We start from the raw sequence: 20,234 nt of genomic DNA on the forward strand, positions 1-20,234 counted from the left end.
GAGCGCAAAAATCAAGAAGGATAAAATGTTTATATGCAGGCACAATTTTTACTTACATAAGAACAGACACATGTGCATACATACGTATGTATAAATATATACATATATGTACATATGTATGGAGGTATTCATGTAGGTTGAATTGTGCATTTTCGCTTTTGCCCAGAAGCGCAAGTAAAATCGAGAGACCTGCGACAAGCTGCTTATAATAAGTACATAATGACAAATTAACATAAATGCATACATACATACGTACACGCGCGAATCTATGTATGTTTTTAAGCTCACAAAGCAAAATCCATAAGTATGTTCATACCCAGCCAGTATTTAGAAGAAATTATATGTAAAGATTAACTGGTAGAGCGAATTTTACAGCTGAGCATTAAAAAGATGATCAATGCAACACTTGCAACAACAAAATATTATCTATATATTAATACGCTAACGAAATCCCATACAAATCTATTCCTCCCTACTGCTCCCATGTTTCTCAATCGATCTGAATGATTATTCTTTTGTTCGAAAGACATTTCAAAGGGGAGGTGCGCATTTTGTTTGTTTTTCCGGTAGGTGGAGCAGAAGTGGAGTTATTCCGAAAAACTTCATTTATGGTCCGATTTGCTTCAAATTAAAAACTCAAAATACATATTACAGTATATGAAAAATAAACCGATTCGACTTGCGCCTTTTTTAAAATCTCCATGTCAAATAAGGCACAGCTGGCTACCCAACGAATTGATTCTCTTACCGAAAGCAAAAGAGCATCATTGAAAGCGGGGACAGATGGGCCTAAGCGCAAAAGTGAAACAGGACGTAAACGGTGTGTGGTTTGCTAAAAACAAGGCAATAACCAGCGAACAAACGCATTCTGTGCGTCTTGCAAAAAATAATTTTGCTTTAAAATATGTTCGAAACTTTATAAGCCAAAAAGTAATAAAAAAAAATTATTTTTGTTCCTAGTCAACCAATTCCTCTGCAAAATTCGAATATGTCATTGATTTTTTAACGTTGACGACCAATGGGACATCTATGTCTCTTCAGACTGGGGGATATTAGGTGTGCTCTAAGTGTGGTATTTTTTTTGATTTCTTTTGTTAGAAAGAGGAAGGTTGCCCGCAATTTCTCCCGAAGTTCTGGATATTTAGGTCCACCTAATACAGAAATATTGCAACAATGAAATAGGAAAAAAAGTTATGTTTCTTCGAATTTGGGGCGGTCTCATAATTTCTAAAAGCTGCATTAATCATCTACTAAACAAGACCTTTTCGAAAAATCGGCTCAACAGTTTTTCCAGGAAAAATGTATATGCAAAAGGGACACCGATGTAAGTAAGAAACGAAACTTGCCAAAGACATCTTCATGACCGAAAATGCTTGCTGGGTACTAACTGTATATATTTTAGTACTTTTGTATGTACTCGTTTGTATTAAAAAAAGTGCACCGTTATTACGCCTTTGTGTAAGCCTAAATCCTTTCCGTGGCTCACACAACTCACAACTGCCACCGTTAAAGTTCATGTTTTTACTACGTTTTTCTATGCGAATACATACAATTAAAATGGGGTCAGCTTAGTGAATGCAGCCGTAGTTGCGTGTGCAAGTCAAGTATGCTTTGGTTTGATTGTTGTCATCTTGAAAATTACACATTTTCCACACACTAAGCGGATAATGCAAATACCGCTGGAACTATAAGCTAGTGCATTTTCATGTACTATTGGTGTGTACTTTTACGAATTTTGCAAAGCGTAGCAGTTGTATATATATGTATGTATGTGCATATACAAATGCAAGGCGAGGGCACGATTCCATATGACGCAGCGTCATCGGCGTTGCCGCGAGCTTGAAAAAAAAGTATCAGTTGCCAAGCAGAAAAACTAACAAAAAGCATCCAAAGCAAACAACTGTTATTTTTAAAACTTTTATTTGAAGATTAAATAATATTTAAATAAAATATTATAATTAAATCCAAAGTTATAAAAAAAAATTATATTATTTGCTTTAACTAAAACAGAGAATCTGAATGCTTATTTGCATAACGAAAAAAAACTTATAGGGCCCTAAACCATACAAAATGATTGCGCAACCCGAGACTTGCACAAGTCAGTATTGTGGAAAAAAAAATTATATTTTAACAATTTGTATTTTTTACTACGCTCTTATCATTATTTTACAGCCATTATTGGATACCAAAATAAAAATTATACTAAAAATTGCGCAGTTGTCGCTATACGCAACACAAATTATTGTACAATAACACAAGCATGAGCACAATATCTAAATGATTTTTATTTTAGCACAATAACTGTGCAATTTAGTACAAACGACCGACACAAGCCCGATATTGCGCAATGGTTTTGTGCGATTATAACAGATAATATATAGATAGATATATAATATATGTATATATATAGATAGATATAAGATTTACCAAATGAAACATATAAATATTTACAAATAAAATTTCAAGACTTTAAATAACAGGAAAAATATTATTTGCTTTAAACTAGTAATATTTATTATTCATAGTTTTCAAAAATTCATTTCTGCCAGACAAAAATATCGAAATGGGGCATTTGTGAACAAAAAGTATCAAAATATCAAATCTTAAAGTTTTGAAAAAAAAAGTATCAAAAATGATACAATTGTATAAAAACGGCAACGTTGAGCGTCGTAGACACTATGATTCGTGCGCACATAGGCACAGGATACATTCGCATTTGTACATTTATGTATGCAGATCTGGTAAACAAGTTAGCTTCGACACTATTTTCATTTGTTAGTTGGCTGACTTTTGCTGTGCGCAAAATTCCCAATTCTCAATTGCCCCGCCATACAAGTCAATGCACATACGTATGTACTCGTACAATCCTGCAAGCGAGCAAACACTTGCTGAGGCTTAAATCGCTTGCTAACGCAAATGCATGCCTGCTGTGAGTGTTATTGCGATAGTCGTCATGGTGTCTTTGTACCCACGGGAGGGCTGTCAATGATAGCGCCGTAAACGTATGTATGTATGTATGTACTAGATATCTGCTGCTTAATTGAAATTATGCAAAGCGACTATATCCATTACTTAAATATCCTTCGTATTCGTACTTCTCGATGTCATTAAGGCTTTCCATGAAATTTGCGTTTAGCATACATATTTGGTCATTAATGTATGCAGTTTTGGGAAATAAAGTACTAATGGCATGTATTATTTTCTCGAAATAATGTTGCACTTATTCTGCCCTGCGCCAGTGCTGTCAAGTGTCCCTACTCTTTTCTCAGCATCTTCACAGGCATCTTGCGCGTTCTTTCTTTAAAATGCTGCCATATAAGACGGTGCCTTGTTTTTAGGGAAAGGAAAAAGCCATAAGATGCATAGAAAGGTACACATAGAGGAAAAAAAAAATAAACTTTAAATATTTAACTAAAAATTGGTTAATGGGATTTTGTTAAATAAGAGATATTTATTTAGGGCCAAAGTGTAGTTCTTCATACTTTAACAATAATAGTTCATGGAACGTAATTGCAAGCTTTCTAATTATGACGGCTTCATAAAAATTGAGTAAGGATTAGACTAACAATTTGACAGTAAATTTCGGTGAAACTGAGAAATATATTTTATTTTTATTCTCTTAGTAAGTTCTAAAACACGCTGTCCACGAAAAAGCTATCAATTTCTGTATGAGTAGGGAAAATTTTTTCCAAAATGATACCTGCTAGCTTTTATGACTCACTGCTCTTAATGCAACACAATATTTTTGCTCAAAAATATAAATTATTTGTTTTAATTAAGGCAATATATTTAAAATGAATTGAAAATGAAATAGTGAAATAAAAATAGTAATAAAGCATACAATATTAAAAAAGAAAAATTACACCTGTTTTCTCTCCAATACAATTTGGACTGAAAACGGGAGCTCGCGCCGAATGCCGTAATCTCAAAAAAAAATAAATAATAATAATAAATCGAATGGATTAGATCACGAATGTCGTGTTTCGGGCCCTGTATTAATTTAATAGGAGTCTCAAACAATTGCTCCCCAATACAAAACTTGTTTATTACACTCAGAAAAAGGTTTAGTTATAATAACCAAGATTTGGTTATAGTGACCAAGTGGCATAGTTGGATATGGCGAAATAAATATCTAGTTCACGAAAGTCTGCAATTTACTTGAGACTTCTAGTTGGGACAAATGTATATTTGTTAATAATTACAAAACGACTACCTTGAGTGGACAATATTGTTAGTTGAACAAAATCATTGTTGAGCAAATATAAACAATGCTTTGGTTGATACAAGTTTTCAATTAATTTTGTGAACTTGCTGTAGACTTGAATCAGCTAACCGTTTATTATTGGAAAAAGTTTCAGTTTGACACAAATAAAAATTTACTCGATGGTTTCTGTGTTTACTTCTTTTATTTGCATATATTAAGCATAAAAAATACATACATATTTACATAAATAGTTACTAGAGTAAATAATACATATATATATGGTGGTAAGAATTTCCTAAAAAGAAACGATGAAACAGGAATAGTCGTGCGCAAACCCAGGTCAATATCTGCTGGAAGTGCTGGTTTAAGTATACTGCTTTGCTTTTTCCTTGGCTAAATAGATACTTTCAAATTATAATTCACATGGATTATATATCCACTGAAAAACCCCGGTTGGCATCAAACTTTATATTTTTAAATAACTACACCCGCACCGAAACAAGTCGCGGCGATGGCAAAACTGAAAATGAGACAAACAAGCCTGGGCATGTCATAGCACACACTTTTCTTTCTCTACCCAGCACAGTGGTCGACATGCCATAGCTTACTGAGCGCTCTATAACAACACGCGTGTTTCACCCGTATACGAACAGCGGTAGCGGAGCAATGATTTCCACGCACACAGTCTCATTCATTGAATCGTTTTTATGCAATGGTCGGCATTCTAGCGCATTCAAACGATTCAATAAGCGGGACTGTGTGCATTGCTTAGCTGGCGCTCGTCGTATGTGAAACACACATGTGCTCAGAGAGCGCTGAGCATTATTTAGGGGTGGCTCACAAGCATGAATATGTTCCGCTCTCAAACCAAATTGTGGTTGCCTCAACTAAGATTTGGTAACTATGACTAAACCATGTGTTGAAAGAAAGCTTATCTGTATTAGCAGAGCTTAATGGCATCCTTTTATGAACCATACTTTAAGTTGAATGGAATTTGTAGAAATATGCTTCAAAAAAATATTTATTAGTATTTACCAAACCCTTTAACTAAATTAACGATTTGGTACAACCTAGATGAATATTAGAAGCTTTAATATATTTAGTTATAATTACCAACCCATGGTAATAGTTCCCAATCCTTGGTCACAGTTCCCAAATATTGTCAAAATTCGGGAACTAAATATCTTTAGTTGTCGAAATTAATCCCTTTTCTCAGTGTAAAATTAGATTTGATGTGCTTGAAGTTTGCAACCCATTAGCGTGGCAGTGGCCCAAACAAACATATTGTAAACGAAAAATATTTACATAAACGGCTGCAATTTCAATTTTTAATCGGTTATTGTCAAAGTTAGTTTTTCATTTTTATTCTAGTTGTGTTCGATATAACAACGTATTTATACAACGCATTCCGGAAAATATTGGTAGAGTTTAAGCGTTTGTTGGTGAAAATTTAAAAAAATAAAATATGGCTAAAAAGTTAGTAGATCCACCAATAAAGCGTTAAAGTCCGTACACTGGTGGGGCTGTCTGATATACATACATACATAGGTATTAGAGTGGTTAAAAAAAATTTTTTTTGGTAATTCATAAACGCTACCTCAAGTTATTGTTATTTGTGTTAAAAAATGAGAAACTGACTTCAGATTCCTAATTAGCGACCCAACCAACCACAATGCGTAAATCGTTCCATCCCATGACAATGCGTAAATCGTTCAGTATCAACGTTTTAATTTTACTAGTGTCTTTTTGAGAGCATATTATCGGGAACTAGACCCATTCTAATTGTCCAAGACAGGTGTGTAATTAGGGGAAAGTTCCCCAATAATACCAGAGTAATTATATGTAAAAACCAAATTTTTCTGCATTTTAACAAGTCAAGAAAAAAAAAATTGAGACCATCAGCGTTTTTTTTTTTTCAAATAAAAAAATACGTGTCTCTTTTTTTATCACAAATAACAAAATTTTGCTGTAGCGTTTATGAATTTCCAAAAAGAGTGTTTTTATGAACCACTCTAATATGTATGTATGTTCAAATGAAAAATTTGGTATTTTTAAATATTGTAATTTTGTAATTGTAAACGATGGTCGTCATTTTCAAAGTTCAAACCTCAATCACTTTATTTAAAAACAAGAAAACTGCCACATTTACGCCTCGCTTTTCTAATTTGGACTTTCAAAAAATAATTTGAGTTTTATACTGAGTGAACTTAAGAAGCTCTAAATACTAAATTCATTGAAAATTCGAATTTTTTCTTGGACCCTATATCGGATTTGCTATTTTGAATTTCCGAAAACTTATCATAGATTTGTTAACACAAATCTTATAAATTATATCGTCTTTTAAATAACAAAACCGCGTATTAGCAAAATGCAAAACCGCGTATGTGAGTTTGCATACATTATTTTCTAGAGAGTAAAAACACGCATATTTCAAAATGGTTCTCATTTTTATAAGGCAATCGCATTTCTGGCTAGTATATTTCAGGACGAATGGATCAGGATTGAGCCAGCAGCTTGTGTGAGCAAATCCAAGTTTTGGCAGCAAATGTCAGTTACGCGGTTTTGTACTTTTAACGACAATATGAGCTAAATATAGAATAAAGTATATTAATCCTGCATATTTTAATACAATTTATGTTATTTGAGACTACTTCTAAAGTTGGTCTAGCGAAATAAAAATGACTGCCACTGCTTTTGGCGCCAGTATCGCGACCTTTCTTTTCGCTGATAATTAAAGGACCTTTTTCAATACTTTCTGTTAAAAGAATATTCTTTCCGAAAAATAATACTTGAAAAATAAGCGTCATGAAGGAACAGATAACTTAGCAACGAGTTTTTATATTTCATGTGATATCATCGTTTTCTTTTTGTAAGATCAGCAATTACTATTATAGTTGAAAGCAAATTTGCCTTTCATTGAACACAAACGGAAAGAGATAAACCAAGTATCTTAAAGCCTTTGGAAACTACGCACCTTAACTATCTCTTACTGGCTCTATAAAAATATGAGTTTCAAAAGAAGAAGACCCAGCCACTTTTCGCTCTAAGCCAGCGCAATTTTCCTTATATTATTTAGCTGTTACCGGATATAAGCCTTTTTGATAGTTGTTTGGATTAACACACGATTTCGAAACTCTATTTTGGTCTGATTTAACCTAAATTTCTATTTGAATTTCCGAGTTTTGTGTTTATTATGGTCTTTCGCACACATTTTATGAATCGGCAATAATTTTCGCGAAGTATTAATAGTTGGTGATTTAAAGAGCAACCCAGTCTTAGATTGACAATAATGTCAGAAGTTTAAAAGGCCAATGGGTGAGTTTTTAAACTTTGCTAGGGCCAAGCTTAAGAGTAAATCGGCTATAATATGATATTTAAAGAAAGACCGCCTTCACCTGACACCCAGTACTTAAGCGCAAATTTATGAGTGGGTTTTTTTTTTTATTAACAATTCGCCACGTGACGTATATTTTTAGTTTCAAATATACTGCAATGGCTTCCACTTAATTAAGGCTACATTAATTAAAATCCTGGATAGCTAAGCAAAAATAAGCGGTCAAAACAAATAAGAGTAAGAAGTTCCTAAAATAATAAAAATTACGGCAAAAGTACAAAAGCGAAAGCACCAGCACAGGTCATAGCATTGTAAAAGGTGTGAACTTGTTGACGCAGCTGTGTATACGCGCCGTATGTAAGTATGCCTGGGCGTATGAGTAACCTACCCTGAGCTAAAGCTATTGTTGTTGGCTGCCGCTGGGCCTGCTGTTAAACATGTAAAGCAACGCTAAGTAGTACAAGCAAAAAATAAATGAAAAACATTACGCACTTCTAGGATAATCAAGTGTAGAAGTACGTATGTATGTACCTCCCAAATGCATACACAAACATAAGCCACCCGCTGAATAAATAAAAAGCAAACAAAGCGCAACACGCAGTGAGCTAGCTAAACCAAAATGGCAAACGGTAAACGACAAATAAATTGTTAACTAAACAAAAGTAATGCTGCGGCGATTGGAAAGTGTTATGAGGTTGGTTGAAGCTCTATCGGCTGTGGTCATATGTATATAAATACATATGCACATTTGTACATATGAGTGTATGTATTAGAGATGGGCGCGGCACGTAATATTCAATCACGATGCCACCCATTCCGACGGTTTTCTGATTTGTAGCGTGTCTCTAGTGGGTGGCTTTCAACCCGAGTCTTTATACCCGAGCGCATTTGTGCACAAGGGTATTATAATTTTGTTCACAAAACGGTTGTTTGTAACAGGCAAAACGCATCGAGATAGTGATAGGGAAATGTATACATATATGATCAGAATTAAAAGAGAAGTCGATTAAGCCATGTCCGTCCGTCCGTTCGTCTATGTACACGACAACTCGAGTAACTACTGAAGATTATTCACTCAAAATTACAATAAGTTTTAGACGAAAATTAAAAAATTATGAATTTTTGGAAAATAGGCGTAGCCACGCCCCCTTATGATTACATGTCGTCGCTTGAACAAATGATTGTCGTATGTTACATTTTACGACTTTTAGGAAATCGCGATTTAATTTTAAAGCCTGTTTTCTAGAAAACGTCACGGTAGATTTTTTTTTTTCAAAAACAAACCCAACATAGCTTAACATATCTAATATATGTACAGTAACATAACACATCTCATTATTCAATTTTATCTTTTTCTTGGTCTCTTTTTTATCTCTATCGCTTCCTCTGTCTAATCTTTGTGTCCATCATTTTTGTATCTTTATGTTTATCTATTAATTTATGTGATGACCTTTTCTTTTACGCTCGTCATGAACTTTATCTTCATTATTTTCTACACCTACATACAGAGTCACTCCCACATTTGTCATTATATTGAGTATTTAAATTTACCATCTTTGCTTTTATCCCTTTCTTCTTCTACATTCTCAACTTTACTTTCTTTCTTGTATGGTTCTTTATATACATAAATCCTATTCCTATACTTCTGCGTAACACGTTTGTTTAACTCAGTGTGAATATTAGAGCAAGCTTGTACATTAGGGTGCTTTTTTGTGAACAATTTTTTTTTACTCCCCCCTCGAAATTTTGTGGGAAATATCTAAGAATAAGTTCCCTGAAAATTTGAGCCCTTAGTATTAATATTAAGTGCTCGACCAAGGCATGCAAAGATTTCCCCTTGAAATTCACGTAATCTTTGATTGTTCTTCTTCAAAATTCTATAGATCAGAGGCATTTTACGGTATAAACATGGCCAATGATAATTTTTCTTCTGAATTGAATGCTCTACAAAAAAAAATAGCTAACATAAAACCTGGACATGTGCGCAGTCCCGTTGGCCAACCAAGGCCGATCGAATTTTACGATTTTACGTTGTAACAAGTTCACCACCTTGTAACTTAAAAACTCTAGAAGAATACCTTATAAGAGTTTATGTTCCCATGTACTTTAACATTAAATATTACCATTCGGTAATATACGGCAGTCCGCTTTTATTCAAATATATCCGCCTCATGCATTTTTTCCCTACAAGGAGTGACAGAAATAACTCATACTCTGCTCATCCAGCAAATGTCATGCTATACGATGATCCTAATTCAGTACGCGACCAGGCAATAAAAAAAGTATGCACTACCGTGACAAACTTTGCGATACAGAAGAACTTAAGAGAGTACAAGAAACGTAAAATTAATTTTGACTGCTCTAATTATTTCACTATGATCGATTTGGATGATGACAATATTTCAACAGAACCGCCAATTACTACATTCCGCAAAACCATTTGAAGGAATATTTAGAATTTGAAAACCGATCACTTCCTAACCCACAAGTTTAACGCCACATACAAGGAACTGAACGATACGTTCAACTGCTAACCAGTGTTTCTCGGCGTGTAACGAAAGAAAAATCGTGAAAATGGTATGGCTGTGACTGATAGTCAAAAAAAAAAAATTACCACGTTTGGAAAGCAAACTACAAGCCTAAAACGTTAGTTATTTAAGTATTTAAAAAAATAAACTGCTTTTTATACCTTTACACTCATAAATCAGCTATATGTTTTGACACAGAACCTGTTAGTTTTTTAATCTTTCTCCCGTTAAAATTTGATTTTTTTTCATAAAAAAAAACTGGAATGTTTAATAAACTATCACTATTATCAGAAAGTGACGTATAGACGATCTATGGAAAATTTCGTTAGCTTTGATTTGTCATGGAGTACGAGTAGTTTGTTAAATTGGTTCTTGAGATATAAGCGACTAAGTGGAACCACCTTTTGCTTTCAGCTAAATAACAGTAAATTGAAATATCTCGAAAAAGTATCCATAGAATAAAAAATTAACTCGATTTTTGGAATCAGCATGGGATTCTACATTCATACAAATGGGATAGTGGCGTCTGGAGAACAAAAACCAAATTAAAGTTTTGTAATCCAGTGTTATTATATTATCGTTCAATGCCTTTCACTTCCCATCAATCAGTTTGGGAATTTCATGGAAATTACTACAAAAAACGATTTCAATAAGCAAAAAATTAATATTCATTTAGTATGTACTTCCAGCAATCCGACACGCTCCTGCAATGGAAACATTCCCCGTGTGGCCAATAAAGCGCACAAAACATTTGAACACCTGCGTACGGCTGAGGCTGTGTATGCCTTGACGCTGCATAATTGCAAATACGCAAGCGTCTGTATGTGTGTATGCGTAGTCATAGAGTTCGAGTGCCGCCTAAGGCGCTTTCGCATATTTAAATAAATTTATGTAGACGCGCTGTAGTACATTGTGCGGATACAGCTGTTGGCTACGGTTAGGCATTAAATCGTGAAAAATTTCACTTTTTCACTTTTTCCTCCAACACTCACTCATTTATGCCACATGATGCTGTTCGTTGTGCAACTGCCAATCTTTAGCCGAGTCAAGTCACCAAGCCGCCTGTTCGCCTATATGAATATATTTATGAATGTACTATGTCTGTGTGAATATGCATGAAAGTGTGTATGTAAATAAGTTAGTCAGTCAATCAATTTATCGGTCGATCCGCTTGACGTATCGTCGTTATGGACTACTGACATATTTTTCACTGACGCAACCTGCGAGCTCATTCAATCAATGAGCGGATGTACACTGTTCAAGCGCGCATTTAAATTATTCGAATTATACGGAAAACAGTCGAGCGGGGAATCAAGGCGTGCGGCAAGCGAAAAGTTAGCAGCAGTCTACCACTACCAAAGCATGAAACATTCATACATAGATACGTGTATGTATGTATGTATGTGTGTACGTACCTTCCGGTATATGGCAACTACCACTCTGCCAACTCTGCTGGGAAGTGTATCAAGTGAACCTTTAGGCACGCAGTTGTGCGCACTTCCTGATGCGAAGTGTGAAGGACATGCGGTAGCGCGAAGCGTTTTCTCCCTTTTAATTTTTCTTTTGTTTGCTCTTCACCGCTTTTACTTCCAGCTTTTCCTTTTTCTTTTTTTTTGCATTGATTGTTCGCCACGCAACGCAATTTATGGATCATTGGCAATTTGTCAGGAATTTGATTGATTTCTTTTTTTATACCCGAGCGCATTTGTGCACAAGGGTATTATAACTTTGTTCACATAACGGTTATTTGTAACAGGCAAAACGAATCGAGATAGATATAGACAATGACACATACATGAGTGATCAGAATGAAAAAATAAATCGATTAAGCGGTGACTGTCTGTCCGTCCATCCGTCCGTCCGTCCGTGCTAACGATAGCTCGAGGAAAAATTTAGATACCTTAACGAAACTTTGTATGTGTACTTATCGGACAGTAACCACGCCTACCTCGCTTATAACTGTAGTTTTGAGAAATACGAAACAGATACAGGTGAAAATTTTTAAAATCGGAGAATAACCCCGCCCACATCCCATATAACGGTTATTTAGAGAACAACGAAATCTTCGATAAATCAGTTAATACAAATCGTCAAGTGAAGTTATTCGGAGACACCACGAAACAAAATCAAATTACCACCGTTAAATCAACCACCAGAACCAATCCGGTCCATGTTTTACGTTGACTAAACAGAATAAAGACAATACTTGATGAATACCTAAATATATAATTGTAAGGCATTTAAGTTTTTTAGTCTGAAATAATTCGATGCATACTATACTATACAGATGCAAGGACAATTCAACCTTGAACCAAAGCATTGTTGCCGGCAATGGAGGATATGCATTTTAACGACTACAAAATCAAACGTGAGCGTGAAATGTTGTTGAAAACGTTGGACCAAATTGTACAATAAAAAAATTATAATTTTAGGCGGGACGACGTTCATCTGGTCTGCTAATGGAATATAAGCATTTACAGTATTAGAGCGCTTAAAAGGTTATGCTGCATATTTTTATGCACAGTAGTTGTGATATCGGAAGGGACGTAACCACAGCATTTTCGAGTTTAGGATATATACAAGCTCTTGCTAACAGGTACTACTTTGGGTTCGGTAGGCAATTGAAAACCAGAGCCTCTCTCGAAGAACCAAATTTACGCTCTACAAACCCCACATCATACCCGTTCTTTTATATGGGGCAGAAACCTGAACGATGCCTAACAAAGATGAGAAGGCCTTGGATGCTTTCGAGAGATCTATTCTACGCAAATCTATGGCCCTGTCCATGTGGGCGACGCGTTCCAAGGAAGGTGGAATGACGAACCCTACGAACTTTTTAACCACATGGACATAATTCAGTGCATAAAAATACAACGATGCTCCAGTGAAAAGATCTTTCGACTCCGCACCCATGGGAAGACAACGAAAGCAAGGGCGCCCACGAACAAAATGGATGGACCATGTGAAGAGGGACCTGATTATGAACCTTAAGTCTATATCTTTTATAAAACTCGATGAAATGGGAAAAACACTGTTTAATATTGAACTGTCTTCGAGTCTGAGCTATAAAAGTATTAACTATCTAGCTGAATGGTAAGCTACTTAAAAATCGATTTCAAACTTTGTACTGAAATTCGGATAAACATAAAAGCGAGTTGTTAAGAACGTGGCAAAATGAACTTATTAAAGCGACGTCGGTCATACTTTCGGTGTAATTGACATTTCTAAATAGTTAAACGACAAATATATTGCATTTAAAAACACTTCAGTAATTTTTGTATTTTGGTATTTAAAGGTTTATTTGCAGAGGTTTGATATTAAGCTTTCTTTCCAACAAACCACATTGCGCATATAAATACATATCGTCGTTTAAAGTGCAAAACCGCGTATCAGCAAAATGCAAAACCGTGTATGTGAAGTTGTAAAAATTATTTTCTAGAGCGTTCAAAATGGTTCTCTTTTGTATAAAGCAATCGCATTTCTGGCTAGTGTATTTCAGGACGAATAGATAAGGATTGAGCTAAGAGCTTGTGTGAGCAAATCCAATTTTTGGCAGCCAATGTCAGTTACGCGGTTTTACAGAATGACGATACGCGGCCTTGTACTTTAAACGACGATATATTTGAAATGTAATACTTTATAGCATTTTATGGCTTATAATTAAGGGTTGCAAATATATAGTTAAATAACTCAAAATACTTAAGTAATTTAAAAAAATATACGTGAATACTTTAACTTGTATGCAGTTTTATAATCAACATTTGATTTTGACGATTTGTGACGCCCAAAAACAAATCAATCATACGCGCTGGTGCACCGGATGTGCAAACATGCAGCGCTTACAAATAATTGAAGAAAAAAAAACAAATACAAACCTAAATTGCAAATGCATGTTGACACCAAATGTATTTACATCGCTCAATGTAGTCAATCTGAAATGGGCATATGACAACGCATAAAACTAAATACAAAACATACGTCACAGCAAAAGCAATTAGATACAGAAAGCGCCACCACCACACAAAATGTCAATAAATTTCAAATCTAGCACTATATACTAATTTTATACAATTCTGCATGTTTTTCTATATACATATGCATATACCTACATATGTATGTGCATATGTTTCCACTGCATGAGGTGAGAAATATGCAAAGTTTTCAGCGGCAATAAATTAAAATATTGATTAGGATATGCACTAGGCTGGATCGTGGAAAAAAGTTTGTAACTGGAACTATTTGAAAAAACCAACCAACAAGTGACTTTGGAAATGTTTTGTTTATATTGAAAAATGGTCGCAGTGGCTGACCTTCAAAATTATAAACAATCTTATTATTTTCATAATATGCTTGCTTAATAAAGATTTTTTTTTAAAGAATCAACTTAAAAAAATACAAACGAACTGAAACTGAAGAATTATCAAATTATGTAATTAGTTAAGTGCTTATATATAACTATATTTGAAATCGGGCGGGATATAATGGGGAGAAGGGTGTTTAAGGCGGGGTTAACCTGCCTTAGGGTTCATGCACTACCTCTTCGTGCCTACACCTTTGGTGAATACCGTTCACCCACCCAGCAAACACAGTTTCAGAAGTTTGAGTAAAATGTATTGCGATTGTAACTATAAATTGAATTCACTTGAAAAAAGATAACAATGATTAGAAAAAGATTAAAAAAGAAGGTGCACAAATAGTGGATTTGATGTTTGTGCGGGTTGAAGGTAGACAGCCCAGCTGCAACACTTCAAGACGAATTTAATAGAAATTAATTTAGTTGATTTGTTTTTTTATTATGTATGTATATACATACATACATACATACATACATACATACATACAGTACAACGTACATTGTACATCGTGAAGAAAAAATATATATGAAATTCACATTTCCTATAATAAATTTTATTTCCACATTTGAAGTACAATTGATAAATAACCTTTGAAATTGATTTGGGAATTAACCATATTCTCAAATAGAGATCAAATTCTCCTTTTTATTGAGAAAGCCGAGAATTTTTAAGACAATATCAAATCATTTTCAAACATAATTGTTTGCTGGGTACGTATTATCTTGATATTTGTATGTGTCATCTTCTACTTGCAAGTAAGCACTGCAGATTAGAGAATCAATTTCGTATAGTATTTTCTTAATGTATATAAGTATCTATATTAGGGTGGTCCAAAATAAGTAAAGTCAGGATTTTAATGCCCTCACCTCCTAGGATTGTTCTATATCAAAAAAAATTTTACCCCTAGTTTTTTATTTTGATATCAAAAAAAAACATTTAAAAGTCTCCCAAGAGCTTTCTCTGAATTTTATATGGGGAGAAAACAACTTTCCATGGAAATAGTATGGAATTCTTGAAAATCATTATTTTTCGATCGGAAAACTATATTTCTCTTCTGGACCACTTTTTAATACTATAGATAGATTATTTATCCCCGTATTGCATTTTCTGGTATTTTTAGGCGTTTTTGCGGACTTATAAAATATATTTACTACGAAAAAATTGTTAAAGGAATAATTGGGTACTATTATTGGGAATATCCTGAAGAAAAAATGAGTTTTCTAGTCGAAAAGTATGGATCTTCAAGAACTCTGTACCATTTCTACGAAATTTTTTTTCCCCTTTGAGCGCTTTGAGCGACTTCTAAATATTTTTTGATTTCAAAATAGGGGGTGAGAGCATACAAATTCCGACTTAACTTTTTCACATGCATTTTTGGAGCACCCTAATCTACACATACATACCTATTATATATATATATGGTTATACTTTCTCCAGTGCATCGTATTGTAAGTTTATTTATTTTAGTATCTATATACTTTAATATGTTGATACAATTATCTGTGATAATACTGCCGCTTGAGGCATATACGCCCTGCCTAATTACATTCAGTTTCCTTCTTTAAATCGATTGTCTATTATTTTGTACATACAATCTATAATTAAAAGACACATTTGTATACACGCATTGCAGTTTTTTTCGAAGTTTTTACATAGTGTATGGGGCTATTATTTATAGCCCATCTAAGTAGTTCTTAATGCTCTTCTCCTCGTTTTATTCCTACCTCTCGCCTTCGAAGTGGCTCCGGTTGATTTTCTGTTAATATGCCTATATGACTACGAACTGTGAAGAATCTCAGAAAACCCAGTCGATGTAGCCAGATTACGAACTACAAAATAACATTTGCTTGTAATCATGTTCGGATAAAATTACAGAAAGTTGGTATACATAGGCTGCGTTTTTTTATACATTCCAGATAATCCCATTTCACAGCCAGAATAAACCGAATGCGTTTGAAATATTCGTTAGCATATCAACAGGAACATTCTAAACATTATGAACATGACGATTCTAAAGAATAAGTAAATAAAAAAGTTTATTCCAAACGTTCAGAATGAATAAACAAATGCAGCCATATTGCTCTGAAATCCCTCAATTATTTGCTAAACAAAATCGGAAAAATCCGTATATCTCAGATATTTTTGGCATAATTAAGGTCTGCAATAGCTCTACTTAAAGAGGGAAAAATATAGTTTGTTTAAGATACAGAAATATGTATGGATTTAATACAAGTATAGGATGTAATTTTAATCCAAAGTTACCGTAACAAATATTTTTAAGATTTTTCTTGAGCTTTTTGATTCACGGAGTCAATGGTTATCAACTAAACTTAGATTTGAAGTAATTTTTTGTTCGCTTTTATGGCAAAGGAGGATTCTACATTTAATTCTAAGAAAATTTTCCGAAGAAACAATGGATCTAAAATCAACTTGGAGTTAGATTTCGAAGAAAATGTGAACATGTTTACTGCTGCGGCCTCTAGTAGAAATTTTAAGAAAAAGTCAAGTGCATAAAAGGATTTCCCGTAATTAACTTATAGCGAGTTTTTATTCAATTCAAGCACTTCTTTACGACTCTACAGCAATATCCAATGAAACTTATTTTCGCAATGTGACATACTCAAAATTGATTTTAGACCCATTTGTTTTTCGGCAAATTTTCTTGGAATTACACGTAAAATATTTCTGTGCTATACGCGCATAGTCGAAAAAGTCTCTCATATCTACAAATTTACCAAAATCGTTTTGTAGATGTGATGTGGAGTAAAATTATGTATAAGTATTAAAAATTAAAAGGACGATTTTTAAATTTTTCCCCCGTTAACCAATTCAAGCGCTGAGTAACAAACTTTGTAGCTGGTGTTTAATGTAAAAAGGAGAACAAATTATCTGATGAAATTCCAGTAAGTATTCCACAATAAAAAATATATAAAAAATGTTCTTCAAGATCTTGGGCTTTAATAAACGCTTAAGCTAGTTTATGCAATAAGTAGATGGTTTTAAATTCTTTTAGGCCTTTTAGATGAGTAATCCAATGACCTTCGAATTTCAAAGGATTTTCCACGTATATGTATATGTAATAAGTTAACTATTTTAATGTTACTTTTTTACTGAAAACCTTTAAGATGTGGTTAATTGAGGGATGTTTTACTGATATTTGTGCATAATTTAACAGAAAATGTCTGGCATAGCCGATTGGGTGTCGACTTTTTTTTACACCTCCTGAAAGCTTACTTGGAGGAAATTTAGTGTCATGCACAGAAGCATAATTTTTGTATTCTAAATTTAACCCGATTTTAAAAGCTGATACACACACCTTGGAAAGACAAGTTAAGTACTATGCATACCTTTAAGAACATATTGATCTAAATTATCACCTTTCACAAGTGAACCCACAGAACTCAATTTCTACTGGCATAGATTAAATTTTACTTGGCATAAATTCGAAAAAATTTTAAGTGTTACGACGCGTCAAGAACAAACATTTTTGTGACTCAAAGCATCTTTAAACCATAAAGGGGGCATTTCAAAAACTTATTTTATCATATGCAAACCGATCCGGCCTAATGCAAGCAAATGCGTGTTATTTGGATATATGATATTTTTATTCCTTCGATATAGGTACATATGTTCCTTACGTGCGTTTGTAGTAATATGGAATTCATTCCCATTTGAAGGCTTAGAAACGCGCGTCTGAATTTTCCGCTCTACTTAATACGCGCTCACTTCCTATTTGAGCTGTTTTTTAAAAAACATATACATATAGCAGTACACAAATAAGCTTTTCACAGAGTAGCGCACCATTTTATATATACATACATATAAATAGGCACATTACGTTCTTCTTTACTCTCTTACTTTTCGATCTTTTTGCTAAGTATATCTAGTATAAGCACATATACGGCAACTCTTTTTATTTGTTTTTTTTTGCTTTGCAGGCACGTTGTACAAAATCGGCGATGTACTGCCACAGGATACCGGAAATTGCCTGCAATGTGTGTGCATAGATGGCTCGACGAGCGATGACACGCCGCGCGTCACCTGCAGTCCGCACAATTGTCCGCCGCTAGTGCTGCCAGATCTCTTCGATGCGACAGGATATTAAGCAGCACGACAGATGACTGCAAAAATCAACCAATAATAACAACTACATACACAAGTCAGCTCATTCGATGCATCGCTGTGAATTCACTCAAACCCACGCACACATCAACACACACATACTCACAATGGACAAAGGCGAAAAATTCTATATGAGTGCATCACTACTGATGATAGTGGCAGTATCAATAACGATGCGTTTCGCTGGCAGATAGCTCATCAACTATAGCAACTGATGTCGTTGAATGTTGAAAGGTAAATTGCTTATAACATCAGACAGCGCGTGATTTATTGACATTTGGACCATGTCCGGGGGGAGGGGTACGCAAATCGGGGACGTATTAGATATTAGCGCTTAACAAAATCGTCAGCTATCAGCAGTTGCATTTTCCACCGCTGTTAAGTCAGCTTTAAATGTCATATTTCCTTCTGTGTAGAGTTGCATAAACTGGTATTCATGAAGCAGGCACACCAGGGCGTATACGAGCGCTGCAGCTGGCGCTTATATAACTTAGAAATGGTAGTATATACTGAACTGGGGCAAATTTACTCATATTTATTTATAGCAGTTGATTAGAAGTTTGTTTTTACTTTGTTTATTATTTATTTCCAGCAATGTGGTTTTTGTTGGTTTTCGTTGATAATTTTGAAATACACCCACATGTTTGCGATGTTGTGTGATTTTATGCTTTCACGCTTTGCTGATTTTGAAAATTATATACTTAAGGTTAACTAACCATGATGTGGGTAAGCCCACGCCCTTACAAAACTACACAGCGTGCGTATTTGTGAACACACAGATAAATATTTACAATTGTTATTGTGTTAATACCAATGAATTTGAATGAGCAAAGCATAATTATGGATAGAGGTTTGGTCACTAAATGGCTAATTTTCACTAGAAGGAAGAGTAGTAATAAAGTTGTGGAATTTTATTTCAAATTTGAAATGTTGTAGAGTTTGTCCAAACAAGTTATGAATTATGAAAACTGCACAGTACATATGTGGCCTTGAGAGCCAGAGTAGCCTAATTGAAATTTAAATAAAAATGCAGGTACAGCTTGAAATGCATTAATAGCATCGAATCGGTAATACCTAGACGCACGTGCATTTCGTTTTCTTTTACTAAAATAAAATTTCATCACCTGTGTAGGTGCAAGTAAGTTTCATTAAAAGACAGTGGTTGTTACTTCAGAAATATTTATTTAAAGATGCGATATCTTCTTAAACTTTTCTCATTTGACAACTCAACTTGAATTTTTAAACAGGGGGCAAAATTATCCAAGGATATTCATGAGCTTACTAAAGCCTCTCTCTATAGATACCCATATTAATATATTTTTTTATATTGTTTAATAATTTTATTTTGAATAAAATAAAAATATTTTTGAAATAAAAATCTCTTAAACGTCTTTGGATTTCGCATTGTGAATTGCAAAATATTCGTATTTAAAATATATGTTTCTGCACTGTAAATTTAAATATCTTCCTTAACTTTATTTACTTTCAGCTAATAAATCAATAATCTTCGGTCAAACCAAAAAGTACCGTCAAGGCATATCCCCCAACAAATCAAACTTTCAAAGAAACATCACGTTAAACGTATTCTTACACAAACCTTTATATACTATATATGTATGCTGGCGAAATAAAATTAAAAAAAAAAACACAAACCATATTCCTTCCAAACAATCTTGCACACAACTTCAGAC

At 34.1% G+C, this 20,234-nt stretch overlaps 1 protein-coding gene across 1 annotated transcript in view; it reads left to right on the forward strand.

Annotated features, from left to right (window-relative positions):
- The window catches only part of LOC118751847 (probable serine/threonine-protein kinase DDB_G0282963), a 32,111-nt gene extending 11,934 nt beyond the window's left edge, over positions 1-20,177 (forward strand). The window contains exons 2-3 of the mRNA XM_036486674.1: positions 18,360-18,777; positions 20,033-20,177. Coding sequence (XP_036342567.1) covers positions 18,360-18,526 — 167 coding nt within the window. The 3' untranslated portion in view covers positions 18,527-18,777; positions 20,033-20,177. The remainder of the gene's footprint in view (positions 1-18,359; positions 18,778-20,032) is intronic.
- Positions 20,178-20,234: the final 57 nt, after the last annotated feature.

The sequence above is a fragment of the Rhagoletis pomonella genome, unplaced genomic scaffold (genome assembly GCF_013731165.1).
Source record: "Rhagoletis pomonella isolate Grant_MI unplaced genomic scaffold, Rhpom_1.0 Rhpom_scaffold_01040, whole genome shotgun sequence".
Classification (NCBI taxonomy): Eukaryota; Metazoa; Arthropoda; class Insecta; order Diptera; family Tephritidae; genus Rhagoletis; species Rhagoletis pomonella.